Below are 26,591 nucleotides of genomic sequence, written 5' to 3'. Positions count from 1 at the left end.
GCTGTGCTCCGCGGCAGCTCTGTAGAGCAGCCAGCCAGGCCCACGCCAGAGCCGTCCGCAGCCGGATTTCCAGCTGCGGAGGGCTCTGGGTAAAACCCCCAAAAAACAAAATGTGTATGCAAATGGCGGTGGCTACGGCCGCCGCCATTTGCATTCCTTATTTTTGACGGCGAAAATAAAGGGGAACACAAATAGCGTAGCGGGCGCTATTTGCGTCCCTTTTTGATTCGCCGTTTTAGCCTATGTAAATATTTACGTAGGTTAAAACAGCGAAACAAAAAGGGACACAAATAGGGATGTATGAAAGTTCCGCCACGGATCTCGGGGAGGCCGAATGCCAGCGCATTCAGCCCCCCGAAATGGGTGGTGGAATGGCCCGCCACCCCCCCGCCACCCGCCCAGGACGGGACTTACCTGGGGCGGATCTTCCTGGCGGCGGCGGCCGGTCTTCCGACTGGCTGCCACCACCGCCACTTCCAGGTTTAAAACAAAAACAAAGTGATACGCTACGTAAAGATTTACGTAGCCTATCATGACTGACTTAAAAAAAAACAAACACACACGCGCATACGCAAATGGCGGCGGCCATGGCTGCTGCCATTTGCGTATGCGCTTTTTTAATCAGCTGTGATAGGCTACGTAAAGATTTACGTAGCCTATCATGGCTGACTGCAGGGACGCAAACATTTGAGTCCCTGCTAGCCAGCGGCCGGATGTCCGGCTGCTGGTGGAGCCGGCCGGCAGCTCCGCATAATCGCTGCAGAGCACAGCCGGCCGGCCAGGATTCGGGGGGGGGGGGAGGAACGGAGCGCCTCCCCCCCCGGTGAGGATTCCGGGGGGAGGGACAGAACGCCTCCCCCCCACCATCAGCATAATCCCCGAAAGGTAAGTACCTTTCGTACATCCCTAGACGCAAGTAGCGCCCACTACGCTATTTGCGTTCCCCTTTATTTTCGCCGTCATAGTCTATGTAAATATTTACATAGACTAAGATGGCCATAAATAAGGAATGCATATGGCGGCGGCCGTAGCCGCCGCCATTTGCGTATGCGGGTTTTTTTTTTTTTTTTTACCCAGCCATGATAGGCTACGTAAATCTTTACGTAGCCTATCACGTCTTGTAAAAAAAACACACAAAAATGACAAGACTGCAAATGGCAGTGGCGGCAGCCAGTTGGAAGACCAGCCGCCACCGCCGGAGCTGCCGCCCCCGGAACATCCGCCCCAGGTAAGTTTCGTCCTGGGGGGGATCCGCAGGGGTGGCTGGGGGGTGGCAGGCCATTCCGCCACGGAGTTCGGGGGCCGAATGCACTGGCATTCGGCCTCACTGAGATCCGAGGCGGAATTCTCTGACATCCCTAAAAACAGCTACATTTCTCCTGGGATTGGTCCTTTGCTCCATGCACGAGCTTCCCCTTTGGGAGTGTTTGTTTTCTATAGGGATGTACGAAAGTTCCACCACGGATCTCGGGGAGGCCGAATGCCAGCGCATTCGGCCCCCCGAAATCAGTGGAGGAATGGCCTGCCCCCCCACCCCACCCCCGGGATGAGACTTACCTTGAGTGGATCTTCCTGGCGGTGGCAGCTCCGGCGGCGGCTCCGGTGGCAGCGGCGGCGGCGGCTGGTCTTCTGACCGGCTGCCGCTGCCGCCATTTCCAGTTTAAAAAAAACCCCAAAAATCATGATAGGCTACGTAAAGATTTACGTAGCCTATCACAGCTAGATTTAAAAAAACATACCGTGATAGGCTACGTAAATGTTTACGTAGCCTATCATGGCTGACTTTAAAAAACAAAGCAAAACTCGCGTACGCAAATGGCGGCGGATATGGCCGCCGCCATTTGCGTTCCTTATTTTGGCACGTCTTAGTCTACGTAAACATTTACGTAGACTAAGACGGCGAAAATAAGGGGAACGCAAATAGTGTAGACGCTACGCTATTTGCATTCCCCTTATTTTCGCCGTCTTAGTCTACGTAAATGTTTACGTAGACTAAGACGTGCCAAAATAAGGAACGCAAATGGTGGCGGCCGTGTCTGCCGCCATTTGCGTAGGTACGTTTTTGTTTTTTGTTTTAAGTCAGCCATGATAGGCTACGTAAACATTTACGTAGCCTATCATGGCTGACTGCTGGGACGCAAACGGTGGCAGCTGCGGCTGCTGCCATTTGCGTCCCTGCTAGCCAGTGGCCGGATGTCCGGCTGCTGGCGGAGCCGACCGGCGGCTCTGCAGAATTGCTGCGGAGCACAGCCGGCTGGCCAGGATTCGGGGGGGGGGAGGAACGGAGCGCCCCCCCGGCGAGGATTCCGGGGGGAGGGATGGAACGCCTCCCCCCCCAACCATAAACATAATCGCGAAAGGTAAGTACCTTTCATATATCCCTAGTTTTCTGCCTGGGCACATGTTACAGCTGCCTTTTATTTCTGTCATCCTCCGACTGTTTCATTGTATTCATCTCTCTTTTCAATATTTTTTCATATGAACATAGCTTTTCGTCACTCATTGCTACACTCCCCCCACCCCGCCGCCTTTCCATCATTATACGGGGCGCTCACCTGGGGACTCCGCAAAGTTTTCTGTTACTTAGACCCTCACAGCTTCTGGTTCCATTCCATTCCATGTCCTTTTCACCTTTCAACTCCGTGTTTTCTAGCTTTTTAAAAATCCAGTCTTATTTTGATTTTTAAAAAGAAACATGGACTTCTGGGCATGTTCCTCCTCCTCACCCCCCACCACCCCGAAGTAATATTCAACCATTTATTTTTTTCTTCCTTTCTAAATTCTTAAATAAAGGCACACTAGAGCAGCCTACATTCTGATGTGATCTTTCTGTTCCTTTTCTGTCTTGTTCCTCCCAAAACAGAGCCAGTGTGGTGTAGTGGCTAGAGTGCTGGACTGATAGTCGGGAGATCCGGGTTCTAGTCCCCACTTGGCCATTGAAGCTCACTGGGTGACTTTGGGCCAGTCACAGACTCTCAGCCCAACCCACCTCACAGGGTTGTTGTTGTGAGGATAAAATGGATGAGGAGGATTATGTACGCCGCTTTGAGTTCCTTGGAGGAAAAAAGGTGGGATATAAATGTAATAAATAAATAAATAAATAAATAAATAAATAAATAAGAAATTAAAGAAGGGTTTCCTTGTTTGCTTGGTCTTGGCTCTTATCTTATCGTCTCTGCTGTCCTCCTGTATTTCTTGAACTTTACCTGCCTTCCCTAAATTAAAATTAAATATGAAACAATTAAAAAAAACTTTATTTGCTTAGGTAGTTCTGCTTTTCTTTTGCTCTTGTGGGTCTGTGTCCATGTGTGTGTGTGAGTGTGCTTGTGGTGTTCCTCCAATGCAGTACATCCAAAAAGCACTATACACATACTATATTTATTAACTTCTTATTCCATTAATACTCCACTGTGTATCAAAACAATCTGGTGCAATATGAGGCATCTTTGGGGTGTTGTCAGGGGCAGAGGTGGGGAGAAGTTACAGCTGTTTGCTTTGGGAGTTTTCCTGGAAAAACTCAAATTTCACCTGCACCTAGCACGCAAGCCAGTGGGCCAAAATGCCTGGGCTCTGGGGGGTGCGATGCCCTCGAGGGGGGCTGGGAGAGGCCAAGGTGTCATGTGAATGTGTGGAAACAGAGAAGTTATAGAGCTTTGCTTTGAGAGTTTCTGTGGAAAACATCAGATTTTAACTCCATCTAGCACAAAAACCACTGGGCCAAACTGTCTGAAATTTGGCAAGTGGCCTCCTCTCCAGGGGCGTGGAGAGGTCTCCAAATTCCATGTCAGTATTATAAAAACTAAAAAAGTTATGACCATTTGTGTTTTCCCATGCAAGTCAATGGGAAAACACCAAAACTGTGGGATCTGGATATCTGAATCTGGCTTCAGATTCGGATCCGAGTTGAAGTGAAGGGAGTCCGAATTGGCCCAAAGTGGATAGGGGTCGCTCCAGAGGATCTGAAGCAGATCAGGGGTCCATGCACAGCCCTAATGGAGAGGGACTAAATCCAGCTCCCAACTCTATATTGGGAACATTGATTATTTGATTATCTGAGGGGTCTGCAGGTATGCAGTCAGATGTTGGATCTGGTTGTGGAATCACATGTGTGACACCTATTTGTGAAAGTCCCAGTCCAGCTGGAGATCCTGCATGGAACCCTGCTTCTATATGCATAGGGCCCCCCAGATGAATGGGGGCAAATGGTAATTTCAAATACACTTTGTACATTAAACAACATAGAACTATTGATTTTATTAGAATTGCATTGTCCAAGAACAGAAACATTAATACATTTTTAGTGTTAACCAATATGTAAATTGCAAGAATCTGTAGTTGTGATACTCTCTAAGGCCTACAGGAATCCAATCCCTTTGGCCTACAACCTTGTATTCTGGTTGCTTAGTGGACTTGAGGCTTAAAAAAAAATATCCAGATGAGAACCCCTATGCTTATCACAGTGACTGAGAGTATTCTATTCAGGGGTGCCTATCACCTACTTTACTACTATCCCAGTCCTCAGAAAGAGGCCTAGTACAGCATCTCTGAGAGGAAAGAAGTTCAATGGAACCATGACTGGTCCTCTTGTACAAGCCAGGAAGTATTGTGCAATCTTCCCAGAGCCATGATGCTACTTTTGGCCCAGTATCATTTAGTTTGTATATTTTGATTTTTAAAATATTGACCTTTGAGTGTAGCTAAGGAGGCAGAGCTGACATAGGCTGGGGTGAAACCAGGGATAGAACTTGGTGGGTCAGGAATGGAGTCTGATGGAACCTTTGTGGGACAGAGTTGACAGGTTATGAGATCACGTATTTGCTGGCTTTCTGGACCATGATACTGGTTACTAGGGCTGTGCAGGGACCCCCTGATCCGGCTTAGAAGCTGCTTCGTGGCTTCGGAGGCGGGCCTGATTTGACTTGGGCTGATTTGGGTGGGGCCCTGACCCGACTCAGCCCCGAACCTGAAGCAGGACTGGGATGGCCAAACCCTGCTTTGGGTCCCCCCCTGACGCCCCCACACAAACCCCCAGCTCCTTACCTTGCCTCCTCCTCCTCCTCTGCCATCATCGCTGCTGTCAGCTCCTGAGGCCCAGACGCACACCGGCTCTTATTGCAGGGAGTCTCCATTTTTAAAATGGCAACTTCCAGGAAGTTGCCATTTTAAAAGTGGAGACTCCCTGCAATAAGAGCCGGCACACGTCTGGGCCTCAGGAGCTGGTGGTGGTGATAATGGCAGAGGAGGAGGAGGAGGAGGAGGAGGAGGAGGAGGCGGCGGCGGCAGTGACAGTGACAGTGACAGCAACGATGGCGGTGGAGGCAGAGGCAGCTGCAACAGCGGCAACAACAGCAGTGGAGGCACCGGCGACGGAGGCGGCAGCAGAGGTGGGCAGCTCAGGTAAGGCTGGGCGTGCCAAAGTTCGAAAGTGCACCGAGCACTTCGGAGAGCCCCCAACCCAGTCTGGGTCACTTCATGCCCCCTCTGCTTCACCTTGGAAGGGGCTCAAAGTGACCCGAAGCAGCCCGCTTCTATTTGGGCTTCAGGCCAGAGCAGTGCACAGCCCTACTGGTTACTGGGCAAAAATCCATTTTATTGTTCATACGAGTAACATTCTGGTTGATTAGCAGCATCACATTTTATCCAGTTAGCAGTACTGTGGCTTCTGTGCTATCTGGTTCCCATTGTGTGTGTGTCTGTGTCTGTGTGTGTGTGCACACGCATGTGTGCGTGCATGCACATGCATCATTGTGTGGGTGTATAGAGAGAGAGGGGAGGAGATGTTATTACATATATGTAGTACACACATGTGCATATAGTCATATATAATATACAACCAACACATAGCGATTTCCCTGAACTTTTGATCATACTATAGTAATGTAGCTATATATGTCTCAAAGGTAATATGTGTTTTTTAAAACATGTTTTATAATTTCCTGTAACAAACAGAAGGTTCTTTTGTCAAACTCATAATAAATGACCTAAAATATAGCCATTGTTCTTTCTCATTTCATTGCTGAGAAGCATATTATTTTGCCTAACAATTCATGCATAAATTAATCTAATGTAATTTCAGAATCTTTATGTAGATGCCACGAAGAAACAGCTCTCAAATCAAGCTGCTGCTGTTTCAGGATTGGAGTATAGTTGTCAAAGTGATTTGGAGTGGCAGGAGAACAAGGAAGTCATGGCTGGGACAGCTACATTAGGAGAAGGTAGGGTGATTAAAGGTCAGTTGAGCTTTCCAGCATCTCTCTCTCTCGCTCTCTCTCTCTCTCTCTCTCTCTCTGTGACACATTTTAACCCAAGTTCTGAGAAACGCTTCCTGTTCAAAATCAGTTAAAAACACAGAAATGACAATCCTTCATTTTATTCTCACTCATGCATCTGCCACAAGGCAAATACATCCAAGCATTCAGAAGCAGCAGCCTTCAATTAAAGTCAGTGTCACATTGCATCATGAATATTCAGTGTTATCCACAACACTGGCACTTCTACTATTTTTAATTTGTAGGTCTATTTTTAAAAGAACACTACTGCTCTCTGCCTGGGTAATAATAAAATGTTCCTTACAATAGCCCTGTAAAGTAGGCCTGTCATATTATCTACACATTGCAAAACAGAAAGCTGAGGCCAAGGGAAGAATCGCTTGCCTAAGCCTACCTAGTGAGTTTATGATTGAGATGAGGTGAGATTATACCGCATACTCTCCCACCAATACATTTGCTAGTAATTAAAAATAATTATGCCCTTTTATTTTTAGAAATGTGTGAATTGTTCAGTCTTCCATTCAGACTTTATCATTCTGTTTGGCCTACTATCTGCGCTATCATTTGGTTTCTGCATTTTTAGGAAAGCTATTAACTAGTGTTAGTAGACATAGTTCAAATAATTTCCTTTTGACAACAGTAAGTTTTAGACCTGTCTCACAATTTCATATTCACCTCCCTCTGGTCCCTCTGGCCTTCGTTCACTGCTCTGAACCTTTCCTCAGCCTGACCTGGACTATGTACATGCCCCTGACCTTTCCAATGGGCTACTGGCAAATCTGACCTCACAGGCCCTGAGACACTATCTCCTTGAGTAACACTGGGATTGCATGACCTACGAAATAGTGGGAGGTCTGTGCTGCCCCCAAGAGGGACTCATCCTCGCTGAACATGCAGCACCCTGCAGGAGTACCAACATAGGATTCTGGATCCAAGTGTCCTTCCCCTTGACTTCAGCATGGCAATGTTTATCTCTGCATGTATGTTGGTTTCAACTGGATTGATGATTGAGCTGCTAGTGAATCAAAACACTGCTGGCCATAAGCATACTTCTTAAGTCTCCACAGCTTTGTAGAGAATATCTGCTGAGCTGTTGATTCATAAATAAATAATCAGTCAAGTCATATTTCCTTCACAACAGGGATGGAAATGTGGGGGTAGTAATTCACAATCAGGTTGCTCAGAGGAACGAGGCCAAAGCCCGAGTGCCTGGCTGTGAATTAATACAAATATGCTTTGCTCTGGCATGTCTGGCCGCAATTGCAAAATTATACTATAAAATACACTTTTTCACTTGAACCTCGTGGGGCCGTCAGCTGCACAATACGTGCCGTCATGTAGCATTGGCTTTCTGTGCCACACGGTTCTTTAAACACTGTCAAACAGAGGGAAAATGATTACCCACAGAAAATGTCACATTCAGTTTGTTCCATAGATTGGCATGGCGTGGTGGGTGGGTGTGCTCTGTGGTACTTTTGAAAGCTTCCTAAGTTTCAAAAGAGGCTTGCTGTGCAGTGCAGGGACCTGCTTCTTGAAAAATAATAATAGTCGACGGAGCTAGCTGTGTGTTCCCTTAGATTGTGGCCAAGATAACCCTAAATCTGGTGATGATGAGACTCTTCAAATACTGTGGACAGCCCACTCTCACTGTATCTCCTACTTTGTTTTTAGATTCATCAACGAGCATGCTGGTGAAGTACGAGGCAGAAAAGAAACCAAAAGCTGGATGTGACTTTGATTATAAAGATGAAAATGTTATACAAAGTGCTACAGAAAAAGATCCAGAAGAGTACATTTCATAATACAGCAACCCACCAAAAAAGAGGAGCGGGGGGAAAGTGAGTGGAGATAATGTGCAGCTGCTTTCAGATCGCTAGTCCTCTCAGCCTGAAAATTTAATGATTTCTCTGCCATATTTTTCGTAGGAATTCAGATAACATAGAGCTAGGCTGATGTACAGTCCTTTATAACTGTTTTTCCTTAAAAGAGTGAAGCCGGTACTATTAACCTCCAAGCATATTCAATAATCTATTCTAGCTTGACACAAAGTTTATGCCATCACAAAATTAGCATTACACCTGCCTAACACAGGAGTTTCCAGAATCAAACAATAAAGGGCATGAGCTTGTGTGATGATGCTGATGGCTCACCCAGATTACAGTACAGCACCACATCCCTGCTGGCCTTCCTTCCAATGTACTGTTCTTCCTTTCTCTTTAATAAATTTAGAATGCCTTTTGTTAAATAGTTTTTCTCTGTCATATTATCACTAGTTCAGCTTCTGCTCCCATCTCTCTTGTCTCCCCCTTTGCTGTTCTGTTACCAAATCTTGTCTCCTTGTATCTGTATTACCATGTTGGTGCATATATATATATATATATATATATATGCACCAACATGGTAATACAGACAAAGGGGGAGAGAAGAGAGATGAGAGCAGAAGCTGAACTAGTGATAATATGACAGAGAAAAACTATTTAACAAAAGGCATTCTAAATTTATTAAAGAGAAGGGAAAAACAGTATATATATATACATACATACATACATACACACACACACATACATACATACATATATATGTACCACCACTAGTCAAGCGTGCCTGGAATTTGCACTCTCCTTAACTCCAGATGTGTAGAGCTAGTTGGGATTATTCAATAGCTATAGAAAGGCACTCGGCCCATGATCAGAGTTGAGCTGAGGTGCTGAGAGCATAGGTGGGGCTATGTACTGAACATAAGAAGAGCCCTGCTGGATCAGACCAAGGGTCCATCTAGTCCAGCATTCTGTTCACACAGTGGCCAACTAGCTGTCAACTGGGAACCCACAAGCAGGGCATGAGCGCAACAGCATCCTCCCGCCCATGTTCCCCAGCAACTGGTCTACATAGGCTCACTGCCTCTGGTACTGGAGGGGACACAAAGCCATCGGGGCTAGTAGCCATTGATAGCCTTTTCCTCCAGGAATTTGTCCAACCCCCTTTTAAAGCCATCCAAATTGGTGGCCATCTCTACATCCTGTGGTAGCAAATTCCATAGTTGGCTATGCTCTGTGTGAAGAAATACATCCTTTTATCTGTCCAGAATCTCCCACCAATCAGTTTCATAGGATGACCCCGGGGTCTAGTATTTTTGGTTTACCATTTGCCATTGGCTAATGGCAAGCCATTACTATGTTTGAGCAGCCCTGCAGGAGGAGGGTTGGAGAAGATAGGTTCCCTCCAGCTCTCTTGTATCAACCTTATTGAATTGTAATTGGCAGATAGGGAAGAGCTGGACTGCTTGGCAGTGCCATTGTTTACACCAATGAGTTTAAAAGGATCAAGCTGGATATGGGCAGAAAGAGATGCTGAAAATGTTTGTCCTGACATCTTGTCAAATAACCACTGGTCAATCTTCATGTATTTGTGTAGTTCTTTTCCTGGAAAACAGCCAGCAGTAGCTGCTGAACTGCTTGGATGTAACTCTAAACCCTAGTTTAGCATTATAAGAAGGAGGCAGAGCAAGCCTCGGGTTCATGCACTCCCCCTTCTTCCTCCAGCATGGCCAGAGGAGAAAGTCAGAAGCTTTGGTTCTGTTTTACATTAACTGCAGTTTGCCATGTCATTTAAACCTGTACAAATTGTGGTTAAACTTAACTATGGCTAGCGGAAACAAACCAACCCCAAACTGTGGTTTACAAAGCAGGCTTGTTCCCACTCAGTATAGTTAAGATTAACCACAGTTTAGAGCTTGGATGTCACACTAAAATGTTCTTTCTTCTGCTTGCCCTCTCCTTGCTCCTTCCTAGAAGCTCAACCAACCTCTGCTATATCTTTTCATTGCCAGTACAAAATACCTTCATTAATACATTTAATCATTTTAGATTCCCAGCTGTCCATGGAGGCTCAGGTGTCAGCCGTGAGCCAGGCAGCGCTTGTACCAACTCCATCTGATACGGTGGCTGTGCCCCTATCTCCCTAACCGTCTGCTCCCATCATGCCCTGGTCTCCTCTAGCCTAGACTACTGTAATGCGTTCTATGTGGTGTTACCCTTGAAGACGGTTTGGAAGTTGCAGCTGGTGCAGAACGCGGTGGCCCACCTGATTAAAGGCAGCCATTGGCGATATTATATCACTCCAGTGCTGAAGGAGTCGCACTGGTTACCAGTTATTTTCTGGGCCCAATTCCAGGTGTTGGCATTGACCTTTAAAACCCTATATGGTTCTGGCCCAGTCTATCTTAAGGAGCGCCTCCAACAACATCAGGGACGGCACTCAACGAGATCAGCCTCAGTAGGCCTTCTGTCTGTCCCATCAGCCAGGACAGTTAGGCTGGTGAGGGCTAGGGAGAGGGCCTTTTCTGTGGTGGGCCCCACTCTGTGGAATTCCTTCCCTAGTGACCTCCGCCATGCCCCCTCTTTGATGAGCTTCCGCTGAGCTTTAAAAACCTGGCTGTTCAGATGGGCATTTGGGGTGGGTTAGTGTTTTTTAGAGCAGTGTTGTTTTGTTTAGCTGATTATGTAAATTTGTTGTATTCTGTGTTATTAGTATTGTACGCCGCCTAGAGTGGCCGGGTAGCTGGCCAGATGGGTGGCTAATAATCAGACAAACAAACAAACAAATAAATTCACAACTAAAGACTTGTCTGGATATTATTTAACAAAGGGAGAAGGAGTGGGATTATGTGCACTAGACCTCTATGAGTTCATTATAGGTCTGAAAAGCCATGTACTCATGGAGAGTCTGTTCTCTCCACATGACCAAGAATGTGAAGAGAGCCTGCCATGCCTACAGTTGTTCAAACAACACCTGAGAAAAGGGATATCAATTCTGTATAATTAGACCATCGGAGAAGATCAATGACATCGACTATTTGCTGCCCTTCAATGGTACCTCAAAATCTGCCCTATCCTTCGTCTACTACAGGGGTGGGGAGCCTGTGTCCCTCCAGATGTTGTGGGACTCCAATTTTCATCAGCCCCAACCATCATGGCTAATGGTGAAAGATGATGGGAGTTGAAGTCCAACTTTTGGGGGGCTAGATGTTCTCTATCCCTAATCTACTAGTACAACTGGTCCTGTGGATAGTAATTATCTACAGCCAAAGTATGGACATGCAGTTTGTCAGAAAAAGGTATGATTTCTTTAAAAATTCCTCCTGTTTCTTTCCCTAACAGTAGCAAAGCAGAACGCAGCATTTAAGTTGCAACATTTGCCTGCAGGCTCTCCTTCTAATTATGACATTTGCTGTTCAAGCAACAGGCGCTTCAAACCTTCATCCACCTGCCCTTTAAAATTCTCTGTCAACAGAGAGCAAGCTGCACTTTATTAGCCCTGTTGTTTGAGGACTTAAGCAACACATGAAAAGCAAAGACCTTTGTTGCTTCTCAGGAGATTGCTATCAGAGCCTGATTATGAAACCATTCCATAAATTATCATCTTTGGGGGTGAGACAGCAGCCCATTTTCCTGAGATCATCTGATATACAGAAGATGTCTTAGTTTTTGTTTTGTTTTACCAGTCAGTTGGGCTGCTTCTGACCTTCAAAAACTTCCAGCTACCCTTTATCTAGCAAGCAAAGCATGGCTCTAAGTAAAATGGATCAAGCAAAAAGGCAATTATTTTAAATGGAAATGAAAACCTTTGACACAATATGAAAATGTCTTGTGAAATTCTGGGCATGGAAAGTTTTATAAATGTGTGAGTGTGTGTGTGTGATAAGAGTGAATGTGAGAGAGAGAGAGATCAGTTTGCAGTGATGATCCAGATGCATTGATCCTCTGAGAGCAATTTTTATAGGCTATGGAGATTTCCAGCAATTAAAGCCCAAAATGTAATGGCTGATCAGTTTGAATGATCTCACATAAGTCATTAACTATTGTTTACTTGCAGCACTGGTATTTTCTAAGCATACGGTTCACTTGTTATCCTTCTAACTGTTGATGGGAGAGGGAGGAGATCAGCATCCTGATGGCTAAGAATTCACTGCTAAAAGTGATATGATGAGAAATGAGCAGAATTGCTTTCTGATTTGGCAAAAAGAAAACACATTTGTAGTAGATGAAAGAAACTTAAAAGAACATATTCAGTGGATTCATAATTTTTCTGTGCTGATTTAGAAAATAGTTCTCAAGTACAATGATAATATATCTTGAACGTTTGTATATGTGCACATTGAAAAAATATATCGGGATTCAGGTGGTTATAGAACTCTTTGGAGGGATGGTGAAATCAATTTAATTTAAGGCGCAATCCTATGCAAATTTAGACAGAATAAAGGTCTACAACTCCCAGCATGTCCCAGCCAGCTGGGGCATGCTTTTTCCTGCCTAAACCTGCACAGGATTGTGCCCTTATTTATTTATTACATTTCTATACTGCGCAATCCTGTGTTTTAGTAGATCCATTGAATGGCCTGTTAAGTCAGTAAGAGAAGATTTCTCTTTGTCTCATTTAAGCTAAATAGAAAACAGAAAAAAGTCATTGCAGAAGGGTACAGGCAGTGCATTTCAGACACCCACACAAGAATTGTGATAATTTTGAAACTAACCAGCCTCTTGCTCCCTTTTTTTTCAGAATCCTCTGAAAACAAAATGATTCAGTTTTGTCAAAAAGAGTTGTGCTACTGCCTACATCATTTATTATGAAGACGGCAACGCAAGTAAAGATGGCAGCAAAAGATGCTCCGGTGACGGAGAAAGAGACATCACCGTGCATTCAAAAACACTGAGGCTGAAATTCAGAGAGAACAATTAATTTGATTAAAAGGAATAGTAAAAAAAAGAGAGGGAGAGAGATGACTAAACCCACAGAATAGTAATTTCTCTATACAGACAGGCACCAGTGTCAGAACTGCTGCGATAGTTTGGCAAAGTAAGTAGGAAGTGCAGCCCACTCAAATATAGGGCACAACGGGTGGCTGTAAGCTTAGAACCTGCAATCCTATGCACACCTACCTAGGAGTAAGCCCCATTTAATTCAGTGGGGCTTACTTCAGAGTAGGCATTCATCACGTTGCAGGGCTAGTCTTCTACAACATTGATTAGCCACTGCGCTGAACGTTTCCTCTTACACACAACTTTTCAAGGCATCGGCCTTGCCCTCCGGTACTCCTAGCCATTAAGCATAGAAATAATTCCCACTTGTGTGCCTTTGGAGAGTGATAGGATAAGCAGAAATGGGCAGGGGTCACTTTCTCAGACTGCAGCTGTGGTGATAAGGAATGCTTCACCAACTGCATTTTCCCCTCTCATGCCAATATTCAAGACAGAGGACGCCTGTCAGACACAGAGAGAGAAAAAAGGCAACTTGACTTTTCCTAAAGAAGAAAAAAAGGAACTCCAGATGTGACTGAGTTCTTTGCATATGCTAATTTCAGGGCTGGGCAGAAAGTGGATCTCCAGATGTTTCATCTCCAACTCCCAGCATTCCTGACCACTGGCCATGCTGGCAGGAGTTTCTCAGAGTCAAAGTCTCAAACGTCTGGAGATCTACCCTCTCCCCATCCCTTTGCTAATTAATTTTTGAAGAGATAAAATATTGGCCATAGCAAATGAGAGTGATTCCTCAATCCAGTTAGGGATGTATCCATACCGGCGTGTGTGTGTGTCTTCCACAGATGTCTCCCTAATTGGACGTACCATGTACAAACAAATGTTCCATGCACATTTCATGAAACTACAAGGTCTCATTCAGTGGCCAGGTCTGCATGCATGTAGTCCTGGTCAGATCATTGTTGATTGCACCAACCATCTGTGAGGGCAGTAAGATGAAAACGGGGGTTCAATTCAATCCCCACTGCTGCCCATCTTACCATATAATATATGGGCATAATATACATGGCACGTATAATCAGGGAAATCTCCAGTAAAATTACTGGGACAGTCGATGGATGGGACTTTGCAGGAACCATGGGTTAGATCCAGGGTAAAGTTTGGGATCCAATGAAGATGATCTGCTAACAGAACAGCTGACAGTATTGCCCCTTCTTGTCAGTGGAACTAGGGCAGAGATTCCGCCTCTGTTCTGCAGCTCCCTGTGGGCCCTCCAGATCTGCTCTGGAGGATTGAAGGAACATCTGGAGCAGATTTTTGAGGGATTTGGGGGCTGCAAGGTAGATGAGAGCAGGACAAAGTCCCGTTGTGTGAGCAAACTTCAGCTCGTGTGATGTTGGATTCCACTTAGCTGCACTTTGCTCTCAATGCCGCTTAAGTCAAATCATGATGACTAACTTGTCCCCTGAACTAACTGCTGCAGCTAACTTACAGAGCGATCCTAACTTGCTGGCATAGTTTGGATTTCCAATCTGTGGGCATGTCAGGGGAACAAGATTACTTTGGATCCCCTGAATGCTCCATTTTAGGCCCTACCACTGGCAGTACTTATGCCCAGAGAGTTTTCCACTGGGAGGCTTCTAGGGTGGACATGCCGTCCTGCCAGTGGAACACTTCTGCTCCATCCAGTGACACCTCACCAGGTTTCAATTCCTCTGTTAGTCTAGATCCATTCCTGTGTGTAGCAGCAAGCATCTATGACACAGCAGGATCAAGGCTAGAGTATCCATGGCAGTTCATAGATCAAAGCCCCCATGTATTTTAAGGAAGAGGAAGGCATCCTCCTTTTCTAGGCAATCTGTGCTGGTAAGGCCTCCTTTATTTCCTCCTAAGCCTGTCCTGTTCAGTAAGAAATGTACCCTGGAATCCCTGCTATTTCCTCTTTTACAGTGCAGAACATTGTTTGCGTAAGGGTCTGAGGTTTAAGGAGTTTCCAGATCCATTGTTATGCCTTTCCTAGAGCACTTTCCTCAACACATGATCTATTATTAAATGTGGTTCAAGGGAAAATACATTCTAAAATGAAAACAAGCCTTGTCTGGAACAGTTAAAAGCTGTTAAGAACGTAATCCTATACATATCTACTTGGAATTAAGTCTCACTAAGTTCAGTGGGACTTGCTCCCAGGTAGGATTGCAGTCTACATTCCAAAAATTCTATAAATCCCAAAATATTGCAGCAAATTAAATTCAGGCAGCATTTTAAAAGTGCCTGATGCAAAGGTTCTTAACTCTGGTCATGTATTCACAATTGACCTCAGACCCTGTTGTTCTGGGTGGAGCTGAGGGAGAGAGTTTTTCACAGAAAATTAACCAATCCCAGGATTTTGACAAGCAAAATGACGTTCATGATTATTTCAGTAATCATTCATTTTTTTCCCAAAAGTGGAAAGAAAATGTTGAGTAAGGTAGAAAACTTCACAAACTCATGCGGTTGACTAGACAACATACCTAGTGTATTTTTAAAAAAATCATAAATTCTATTTCCACTTCTATTTATTTTCTTGAAGGAAAAAAGCCACCTGTGTCCTTTATTGATTTGTTTGGGTATTTGTTTTGTCAGCTGTTGTTTTTTTCTCAGAGTCTCTGTGGGATATAATCTAAATTAAAAACAGAAAAGGTCAAAAACGTGTTTTCAAACTTTTCTGGAGTACAATTAGCTTAATATTTTAACAGCTGGCAGCTGCAGTAATTACTTTCAGATTATACATGGAAATCTGTTGAAATATAATTACTCTGATCTATGAACCAGGTAATTAAGGTAAAAACTCCCACATTTTCTTAGACCGCATTAACTTATTTCCTTGAAAATTGCTACATAATGACAGTACATTAGAAGTTTATCCATAAAATGACACTGAATAATTGGACTTTGTCCTGGGACATTAAAGGACAGAACAGCACTTAAGTGTTCAGTGTCCTGATGCATCTTAAAGCTATTGTTCCATATATCATCAAATAATGTGCATATTTCAGAGGAAATGGACAAACCAAACTAAAAAGGACAATACGCTTCTTGTCCCCTTTCTCAGCTTGTTCATAAAGGCCAAATAAAGTACTGACATAATGAATGCAAAATGTGATAGGTGTCCTAATCTATGCAATTTCCATTGAAATCAGCAAGTTTTCACAGCATAACCTGGAAATATGATTGAAGGGTGGTATAAAAATGCCTTTAATTAATTGGTTAATTAATTAATGAAAGAGATGATAACAATCCTCTAGGAAAATATGAGTGGAGGCTGCCCAGATTAAAGGCAACACTCATGAAGTAGTGTTAAGGCAAGTTGCAAAAGCAGGTTCTGCCAGTATAAGCCTCAAAATGCTATTGCTTATAAAAATGCTTGTGTACTTTATTCAGGCTTCTTAAGGAAAGCAATCTTTCATTGGTTTGCTGAAGTTCTGAGCAGTAGTTCATAAGTTATTAAGGTTTTCCTGACCCACGGCAGCAACTGCTGGCAACGTTATCTCATACACATACAGTTTCATTATGAAGCTAGAATGCAGCCAGGACTCCAATGTTTACTGAAGGATTCTGTGTGGCAGAGGGAATCTAGTATGGGAATTCTATGTGCAATGCCTATTCCTTTGGTTATGTAATGTGACCTTCCAGGGTCAAACTACATGTTATTGCATGGATTGGGGCCCTAGTATGGGACCGTTGGGAAACTTTAAACCTTTGCTTCCTGCTGTGGTCCCAATATGGTTACGCCCCCCCCCCACACACACACATACATTGAATTTGCATTGCCCTTAAGGCATCCTGTTGTAAAGTAAATTGCAGGTATGAGTCAAAGAGTTAAAGCCCTCTTCTCTGAATTCTAGGGTCCTGCTCCATATCATCTAGATATAGTCCCCTGCATGCACTTTTGAGTAAAAAAGAAAGGAAAAAACTAGCTACATCTTGAAAGTAACATGTAGTTTGACCTTCAGGAAATTGTGTGTGTGTATGTGTAATGCATAGGTGGGGGAAGATGAAGGAGAAGGCCCTCACACCACCATTCAAAAAGGAGAAATGCAGCACAATCCCTGCTTTTCCTTTCTACGTGGTGGGAAAATGAAACATGGTGATTGAGGCCCTTGTGCTGACTTTCTGAAGGTTGAAATACAGTGCAAGGGCCCCAGTGCATGCTGTTCCTTTCTGTGTGATGGGAAAAGGACATGCAAGGATTATGTCTCACACTAAAGATATTCAGACATTATGCTGAACATGTGTTCATGTCCTATGTGCACTTATTAAGATGGTTATGAAAATTTGACATGGTCAAAAACATGCAATAACATGTAGTTTGACCCTGGAAGGTCACATTACATAACCAAAGGAATAGGCATTGCACATATGTTAGATAAAAAGTCCTTGCTTTCGGTTTAGAAGAAAAGAATGCCAGGCAGGCAGCAGTGGATCCAACACTATTTTATTGAACGTTTTGCAAAACGGGTGCAGAGCACTCTGGACCCCGAGACACGTGTGCAAAAGCCCTTTATATCATATCGCTTCTATTGTTCTTACCAGTAACCAATGAAACAGTTAGTACATCGGCTCACTAAGTCAATATCCAATAAACCGTCACTATCAGCTTACCAAGCTGTTAGTCATGAGCGCGTCAGTATGATTCCCTTTTTGCTCCGCCTATATTTTCCAGCCACTCGGGCTCTTACGTAACTTGAGACGCCAACGGTTATGGAGTCTCCTTTTTTTTCTAACACATAGAATTCCCATACTAGATTCCCTCTGCCACACAGAATCCCTCAGTAAACATTGGAGTCCTGGCTGCATTCTAGCTTCACAACCCCAGGCCTTCATCCTCAGAGGACAAGGCTCTTGAGTTAACATATCAGGCAGAGGGCTTGGTTACAGAAGGGTGTTGAGTTTCTAACCTCCTTAGGACCTGACAATCCTGAAGGGTCCCAGAGACTAGCTCCCCTGTATCTAGAGGAAGTTGTGTTGCCTTCTTCAGATTCTGAGGATATTAGGCATGAAATTATCACCATGCTACAGCCATTTATGTGTCATCAACCCAGGCCACTGAAACAGACCAGGCCCCTTTAAGGGAGAAGGCCCCAGTCAATAGAGAGGTGCAGCTAACCAGCCTACACAAAACCAAAACTATACTTAAGGCTCAGTCACAATCTCCTGCTTGTTGGAGCTTACTTCTGTCTTTGATTTGTATCCTGCCTTTCTGCCAAAAAAGGTGCTCAAAGCTTACAATCACTGATAAAACAACAATAAGCAAATACATTAACATACAATTAAACACAATTCAAAGCACAACAACATAGTAAACACAGAATCCAGCTCAACAAACCCACTTACACACCAAAAGCCTGCTTGAATGAAGCACACAAGCTTGTCTGGCTTCCAGCCCCAGCATCACTTGGAGATCTCTGTGGTGCTGCTTTATTTACCCTCTCTCTGGAAAACCTGACTTCTGCTTGGTTGCAATCCTCTGAACCTGACTTGTTCCACATCCTGGCTGTAATCTGCACCTTGTAGTGTTCAATGACGCTAGTAACAGGGCTCAGTGTAACAGGGCTTGCTGGCTGAAAAAGAACAGAGTCTAGCCCTGTTCAGTCATTCTCCTCATGTGCTGTATTTATCGTGTTGTATTTTATGGTTTTTTAATTGCTGTGAACGCCCCAGAGAGCATTAGCTACTGGGCGGTATAGAAATGTAACAAACAAACAAATAAATGTGTATGCTCTACCTGCAAAGGAGTTCACTTACTCCACCCGCCTCCCTCACCATTCTTACTGCTGTCTACACATAGAGCATGACTAAAATCCTGAATTTTCAGGATTCTAAAGTCTCTGGGCCAGCCTCCACAAATACGGGAGGCTCTCTTCTACAGATAGTGCCCCCCACCCCCACATGTAGAGGGTGATGAGAATAATGAGTGGGGGATGGAGCAATTACACTCATCCCCACTTCCTCTCTTTGCATGTAGAGCTTATCCACAAGGAGAAAGCATGCTAAGTTTAATTCTGAAACTAAAATTCTGCCACTACTCCAATGTTTTCAGCGGGATTTTTGTGGATTCTATGTGCAATGCATGTATTCCTTACAGATTGGGACCCTAGCATGGGGGATAGGGGACTTTAATAGGGGGCTCTCCTACAGTTTGTCTGGACTCTGGAGCACAACACTGTTTTGGGCCCTGAGGAGCTGCAGTAGTAGATTCTGAGGAGGAGTTTTGAGGCCAGAGAATGGCAGGATGAGGCCTAAAGCTGCATTCTACCTAGGACTGTGTAGCCAAAAAACTACTTTTGTTTTGTTGAAAGACTTACATTAGAATGTATAGTTAGTTATCCCATTGTAAATGAGCTTCCCATTGTAAATATTAACCTATTTGTTTTGCCAAGGTCTAGGGGTTAGGAGAGAGAAGGTAGAGAGCTGGGAATAGTTGGATAAATTTGCTTTTGGGAATAGCCATGTTCCTGCAGTTTACTCCATATTCTTAGAGTTATTAAACATCTAGCATTTATACTATGTCTATTAATGTTACTGTAATATTCCATCTTATCCCCAGGATTCAGTTGGTTTTGCTCCCACAACTGGGACAATAAGCCCTACATGTATTTCTCTAGGTGGCAGAACTCTAATTTGTATTAGCTGGTAATGGCTTCATCTGCCCAGGTGGTTTCTCTTCCTTGTGTGTTTAAATATAAAGTTCAGTTGAAGAGAAAACACACAAACAAAAGAGCAAGGGCTTCTCTACATTATGGAAAAATCCCACAGCCTTACCGGGGCTTTCTGCTTCCATGGATGGTCTCCTTTAGATGACAAACTTGTGATGTGGAACTGAAAAAACACTCTTTCTCGGCAGCCTTAGCAGGGGCAGGGCTTTTTATATTTTCAGTCAAACGGCACTATCTAGTGGCCAAATTATAAACTATGCCAGCATTACACACTTGCAATATCCCACAGTTTTTAACAACTTCAGTTTATCCCCGATGTTTTTTAAAGCGGGATAAATGGAGAAAAGCAAGGGAGATGTCCTGGAGGTTGATGAAAGGACCCATAAATGTCCATGGGTGGCCAATAGGGATGGCAGAGAATTCCGCCACGGATCTGTGATTCCCCCAAAATCTGTGATGGAACGGCCTGCCCCCCCGCCCCCCCACGGATCCCCCCCCCCCGGGACGAGACTTACCTGGGGCGGATCTTCCGGGTGGTGGCGGCGGCGGCGGCTGGTCTTCTGACCGGCTGCCGCCACTGCCATTTGCAGACTTGTGGTTTTTGTTTTTGTTTTTTTCAAGACGTGATAGGCTACGTAAATATTTATGTAGCCTATCATGCCTGGGTAAAAAAAACAAACAAACCCGCATACGCAAATGGCGGCGGCTATAGCCTCCGCCATTTGCGTTCCTTATTTTTGGTGTCTTAGTCTACGTAAATATTTACGTAGACTAAGAAGGCCAAAAATAAGGAACGCAAATGGCAGCGGCCGTAGCCGCCGCCATTTGCGTATGCGGTTATTTATTTATTTTTACCCAGAGCCCTCCGTGGCCGGAAATCCGGCTGCGGACAACTCTGGCCTGGGCCTGGCCGGCTGCTCTGCGGAGCCGCCACAGAGCACAGCCGGCCATCGAGGATTCCGGGGAGGAGGAACGGAGCGCCTCCCCCCCATCGAGGATTCCGGGGGGAGGGACGGAACGCCTCCCCCCCATAAACATAATCCGCGGAAAGGTAAGTACATTTCGTACATCCCTAGTGGCCAATCATGAACATGCAATAAATTGCTCATGCAGAAATGCCCCAAGAGGCTTCAGAACAGAAGAAAAGAAATAGAAAAGGAAAGGGGAAAATACCTTTCACCAGTTTAAGACCCTTTTTTCACAAAAACCAAACAAGAAAAAGACTCTCTTAAGGTTATTTGTTTGCCCCCCTTCTTGTTGTGAAGCGCAGCACCTGGGGAATTAGAAGGACAAGGGGGTGTCCAGTCAGTCAATCTGCTTTTCCCCTTGGGTTTGTGAGGCATGTTGGTACCAAACTAAGGTTAGGCCCAGTCCCTTCAGAGGGCACAGTTAGAGACACAAAAGAGAGGGAAAAATTATAGGGGGGACTATTTCATAAACAAAAAGTCACCCACACATGAATAAATAAAATGGTACTGAGGGAAATATAATGGTGAAATGTAATGGCAGCCAAGTAGGAAATGAAGAGACATAGGGTTCAACCACCCAAAACAACACTTCAGAACCACACCTCTTTTAAAAAGTTGGACCATTAACATTAAGGGAATCTACATGTGCAGAGAGAGTCCAGCCCTTCTGTTTTTTCTCTAAAAAGTTGGACTTTTTAAAGTGCATTATGGAACAATTATAGAAAACACAAGAACACCACAATTGGATAACTGTGTTGTGTAAATGCCCTATAAAATGCCCTGATGTTGAACGGGGTACGGCTACCCTTGAAAGACCAGGTCCACAGCCTGGGGGTCATTTCAGACTCCCAGCTTTCCATGGAGGCTCAGGTGGCAGCTGTGAGCTGGACAGAGCTGTACCAACTCCATCTGATATGGCGGCTGCACCCCTACCTTCCCGACCATCTGCTCCCATCAGTAGTACATGCCCTGGTCTCCTCTCGTCGAGACTACTGTAATGTGCTGTATGTGGGTTTACCCTTGAAGATGGTTCGGAAGCTGCAGCTGGTACAGAACGTGGCGGCTTGCCTGATTAAAGGCAGCCACTGGTGAGATCACATCACTCCAGTGCTGAAGGAGTTGCACTGGCTACCAGTTGTTTTCCGGGCCAAATTCAAGGTGTTGCTTTTGACTTTTAAAACCCTATACAGTTCTGGCCCAGCCTATCTCAAGGAGTGCCTCCAGCAACACCAGACAGGCTGCTCCGCAAGATCAGCCTCAGATGGCCTTCTCTCTGTCCCATCAGCCAGGACACCTAGGCTGGTGAAGATGAGGGAGAGGGCCTTTTCTGTGGTGGCCCCTACTCTGTGGAACTCTCTCCCTAGGGAACTCCGCCTGCCCCCTCTTTAATGAGCTTCCACCACGCATTAAAAAAAATGTTTGTTCAGGTAGGCATTTGGGGTGGGTTAGGGTATTTGTTTGAAATGTGATGTTTTTAATGTAGTATTTTATTGTTTTAAATTGTTCTTTTTGTACATCGACCAGAGTGGCTGGGTGACCAGCCAGATGGGCGATTAATAAATTTAATAAATAAATAAAAATAAATAAATAAATAAAAACTGACTGAACAAACTGTGGCTGTTGCAGAGTAAAAGCCTCATCTGGAAGCAGCCTAAGAAACAAGAATAAGCAAAAATGAAGGCAGGATTTTCAGCTTTCCCAGCTCAAGCTATTTTGTAAAGCATTGCTACTCAGTAACCACAAGATGGTGCCCTGAAACACATTTTATAGCTATTTTGTTTTATCTGACCAAGACAAGCAGGTGATGCTTTTCTAAAGAATACGAGCTTGGTTAATATGTATATTTTCTTCTAAAATGCTTCACAGTGTTGGCCCCCTTTTTGTCAATACAATTGCTATTCTTTTCAGTCTTTTTTTGCCTTTTGTGTCATTGACTTTTCTGTTTTTATGAATACATGGACGAGTCTTTTAGGTAATAAGCATTTTGTTTTACTCTATAAAGAAATTCATCATATACTGGTGAATAAGAGTAAAGGTGCATCCAGATGTTATTTGGCATACCACTCTGGACAGGAACAGTGGTGCAATGGTATGTTTTGGAGACACAATTGCTCCCATAGGCATGCCCCAGAGATAGTCCAAAATTGCAGGTGACTTTATTGGTCCATTATTTATCAAGAGATAAATAGATATCAACAGCAAAGAGCAGCACTGCACATTTTGTGCTTTTTACCCACAGGGGGAATGAGGCTTATTTTTGCATGCCCCATAATCACACAACCAGTGCCTTTCTAAGAGGCGCTGCTTTATTGAGCATGAAGTAGAGTTTGGATCAAAGATGCTGCCGTGGCAAGAGAAGCACTGCTGCCACTGCCTCCTTCCTTCTCCAGGGTGCACGATGCCAGGCTGCCACAACTCACACAAGGCAGTACAAAGGAGAAGACCCGCTTTGCTCTCCTACGTCTCTGCCTTCAGGCTAGCGGGCACGCAAGCGCACCATTGGTCTTGTTCTGAGTGGTGTGCTGTGCAAATCTTTGCAACAAAGGAGCACTCTGCCTCTTCCAAGCCAACTGGAAGGAGGCCGGGTCCAGCAGGACATTTATGGCGAAGCTGTGTTGTGCTGTTTTGCCAGCCACTTTCGTCGGCAGTGGGGAGTGGGCAGGTTGGCTGGTGGCAGCAGCTTGTGGCAGCACTCGCTCCACAACCTCTCAATATGCCCTAATCCTCTCTGCCACAGAAAAGACCCACCCCACACCCCACCGGCTGCAACTACATTCACAGCCACCCATGTAATCGGAGCTGGGGGGCAGGGGCGGGGGCAGGTGGGACGGTTGGGAATGGTAATGCTCTGGCTGATGACATAATTCTATTGAAAAAGGTCTAGAGTAGCTCCAGTTCTGGTCCCGTTCTGGAAGGACTACAATCCTGGGTGTGGCTACTCTGGACATGCACTCTTTGGTTTCTGTTCAAACAGGGTTCTTTTTCTCCAGGGTATTGCTCAGGGGGGAAAAATGGTGCTGAATCCAATCAGTTCAGCACTGATTGGCTGGTACCTGTAATACCTGGCTAGGACTCTTCTTACAGCAAATAGCAGGGGTGGTTGGGGGTGGTTAATTTTCAATGGAAGAACAGTGTGGGAGGAAATGGTTAACCCCCTGCTCCTGCAGTGTGGTCTCAATCTGGATCAGTTGTGTGTGTGTGTGTGTGTGTGTGTGTAGTGGAATAGGGAAGGGCTGAGATTCCAAAATATATTTAAAATAACATGATGTTTGAGCCTTAGAGCGTTAGGTTAGGAGTTTCTACCTGAAGGAAGGGGTCAGTCACCGATACATACACCTATGTAGATTCCAACAGCACTTTCTTCTCACAGCATTATCTATCTGACATGCAAATATGGCAACTTTTAGTGATAAATAGCACCAGTGCCTGCAAAATAAAACTTGTTATTGTAGATAAAGCAGCACAGGCCTGAGCACAAGCTATTTGCCACAAGTGATGGAATACAATCAATAACACATAAATTAAAGCCCCTTCTCCTGCTCACATGCACAAGGCTGGCCCTACCATTAGGCAGACTGAGAAAGCTGCCTCAGGCAGCAAATGCGGTGGGACAGGGAGTGGCAGCAGCAAGGTGTAGGAGGACAAAGCTGTGTGTGCCTGCCCTGCACCCCCTAAGCTGGCTTGCTGCCCTCAGGTGCAGTGGCGGATGATGTGCTGTTACTAGCATGGAAGTAACATTCATCTGCCAGTCTGGTCAGTGCCTGTATATGGAATGGGGGGTGGGTGGGTGGGTGAGTATGTTGTCTTTTTCCTCAGGCAGCAAATGTCTTGGGCTGGCCCTATACACACACACACATACACACCAGCCCTCAACTGCCATTTTAGTTTTCACAAAAGTGATTTTCAGAGTGGAGCGAAACAAATGTAGCGAGGATTGTTATGATGTACAACAATGTCCATTGCTTGTTAGATAGGTCCAAAAAAGTGGGCAGTATTTAAATGAAACAAACAAACAAACAAAAAATAGGGCAGTGGACCTGAACATAACATTTATTATGATGAAGCATGTATATAGAATACCAATGTACTATGAGGATAATTACTCTTCCTCCAGGGCCATTGCTCATAACGTGTCTTTCTTGGGCACAAGTTCTGTAGCATGGGTTTCTCTCCTAGGGCTTTTCTACATGAAGCATTTATTGTGCGCTAGTCATTCCCTACTCATGGTTGTTTATGGATTCTTTAGACAACGTCATAGTTCTCCAGTTTTGCTTCTGAATCTAAACAGCACTTTTGGTGACTTTTTTAGAGCAGGGAAAATGCAGTATTTAACTGTGAAAGCAAAAGAAACCACTTTTTTTACTTGATATTTGTGCTATTCTGTTATACCACCATGCCACCTAAAGGTTATGTAGTGGAAAAGCAAGAAAGGGAATGGTTTTCGTATAGTGCTCAGATTTCAGTTCTGTGATGAAACTGAAAGTAGATACAGTGGATTAACAGTCAATTAACAGCCTCATGTAGAAAAGGTCATAGTGGACCTCCTGAAGTTTTCTTTTTAATCGTTTTTCTTTGCTTGGTTGGTCAGACACCTCAAAGCAGTCAGCTGGCTTCTATAAATAAGGCAGTGAATGGATCCTCAAACCTCAGTTGATGATGATCAATACAGGTAACTAACGTTTAGAAGTGGAAAGTATGAGAGGAGTGCCGTGAACTTGGTTTCCGTGTAATTAAGATCAGCTTTTGTGCCTCTGTAGTGTGTGCGATTGCCTTCAGAGGCACCTGCATTGAGCAAGGGGTTGGACTCAGTGGTCTTGTAGGCCCCTTCCAACCCTACTATTCTATGAGTCTATGAGTTAGAGGCAATGCATGGCCGGCTGTCTCTTTGGCGGTGCCCCGTATGTGGCACTCCCTGCCCCCAAAGCTTACGTTATCTCCCTTTCTCTCTGTGTTCCACTGGCAGTTGAAGACATTAATCTTTAAGAATTTGATTATGTTGTTAATTGAAGTCATTGACTGATTGTTTGAGTTCTTTGGGTGATTCCAGGCAAGGTTTGATCGTGCGATCACCCTGCCTCATTCACAGAATTTTGCAGGGGGTTCAGACATTGTCGTCTCCCATTTGTAACCCTCCCACGTTTTCCCAAGGTTTCTCCCATCTTCCATTTTGCCAGAAAAAAATAGCTAAGGAGTGAAAGATGGAATAGCTCCACAATGTCTTTTGATTAGGAGCACCAGGAGCTTTCTGTCTGGAAGTACCCCACCCGTTTTCTGTTCTTTGATGTTGCTTTTAGTTTGGTAGTTGTGTTTTAATAATGGATTATCATTGTCTGTATGCCTGTTTTTATATTTGTAAGCCACCTGTTCCAACTCCTGACTGGAGGGAAAAGTGGGGTATGCATTTTTGCATCAATACATAATTAATAAAATGTTGAGAAAATAATCAACACCAAATTCTCATGAAGTTATATCATTTAGAGCCCAATGGTATTCATGTTGGCTAGTTCCATTGAGGGTGGAGCGACATGCTACTTAGCAGGAATGCACTTCCCCCAAGCTGAGCCCCCCTGCTCACCAGGAAACCGCAGTTTGTGGCTGTGCAGGGTCCTGGGGGCAGATGAAAGAGGGAGCTGTTGCAGGCAGGGGAAGAAATGGCGCCACCCAGCAGGACATTGTCAGAGCCAATCAGAGTCCCAATTGGCTCAGCAGGGGTAGGGCCAGAAGAGAGGCACCGGGGTGAACGTTTTCCAGGCAGGCTTCACTCTGGTCCACCTAAGGCCTTAGAAACGAGGGGTCTCATGAAGACCAGGCCAACTAAGTGGCTGTGAACCTGCCACATCCAAGGTGGCAGGAAGGGGGTTCACACTAGCGGTCTGCGCCATGGTGGGCCAGACCCTGCCATTC

At 44.7% G+C, this 26,591-nt stretch overlaps 1 protein-coding gene across 1 annotated transcript in view; it reads left to right on the top strand.

Moving 5' to 3' along the window:
* The window catches only part of THEMIS (thymocyte selection associated), a 107,845-nt gene extending 91,697 nt beyond the window's left edge, over nucleotides 1–16,148 (top strand). The window contains exons 5-7 of the mRNA XM_084827483.1: nucleotides 6,077–6,215; nucleotides 7,941–8,107; nucleotides 12,828–16,148. Coding sequence (XP_084683609.1) covers nucleotides 6,077–6,215; nucleotides 7,941–8,071 — 270 coding nt within the window. The 3' untranslated portion in view covers nucleotides 8,072–8,107; nucleotides 12,828–16,148. The remainder of the gene's footprint in view (nucleotides 1–6,076; nucleotides 6,216–7,940; nucleotides 8,108–12,827) is intronic.
* The last annotated feature ends 10,443 nt before the right edge of the window (nucleotides 16,149–26,591 follow it).

The sequence above is a fragment of the Heloderma suspectum genome, chromosome 1 (genome assembly GCF_057233095.1).
Source record: "Heloderma suspectum isolate Gila_16-S chromosome 1, 16-S_ref, whole genome shotgun sequence".
Taxonomy (NCBI): domain Eukaryota; kingdom Metazoa; phylum Chordata; class Lepidosauria; order Squamata; family Helodermatidae; genus Heloderma; species Heloderma suspectum.
This window is presented reverse-complemented; position numbering and strand designations above follow the sequence as displayed.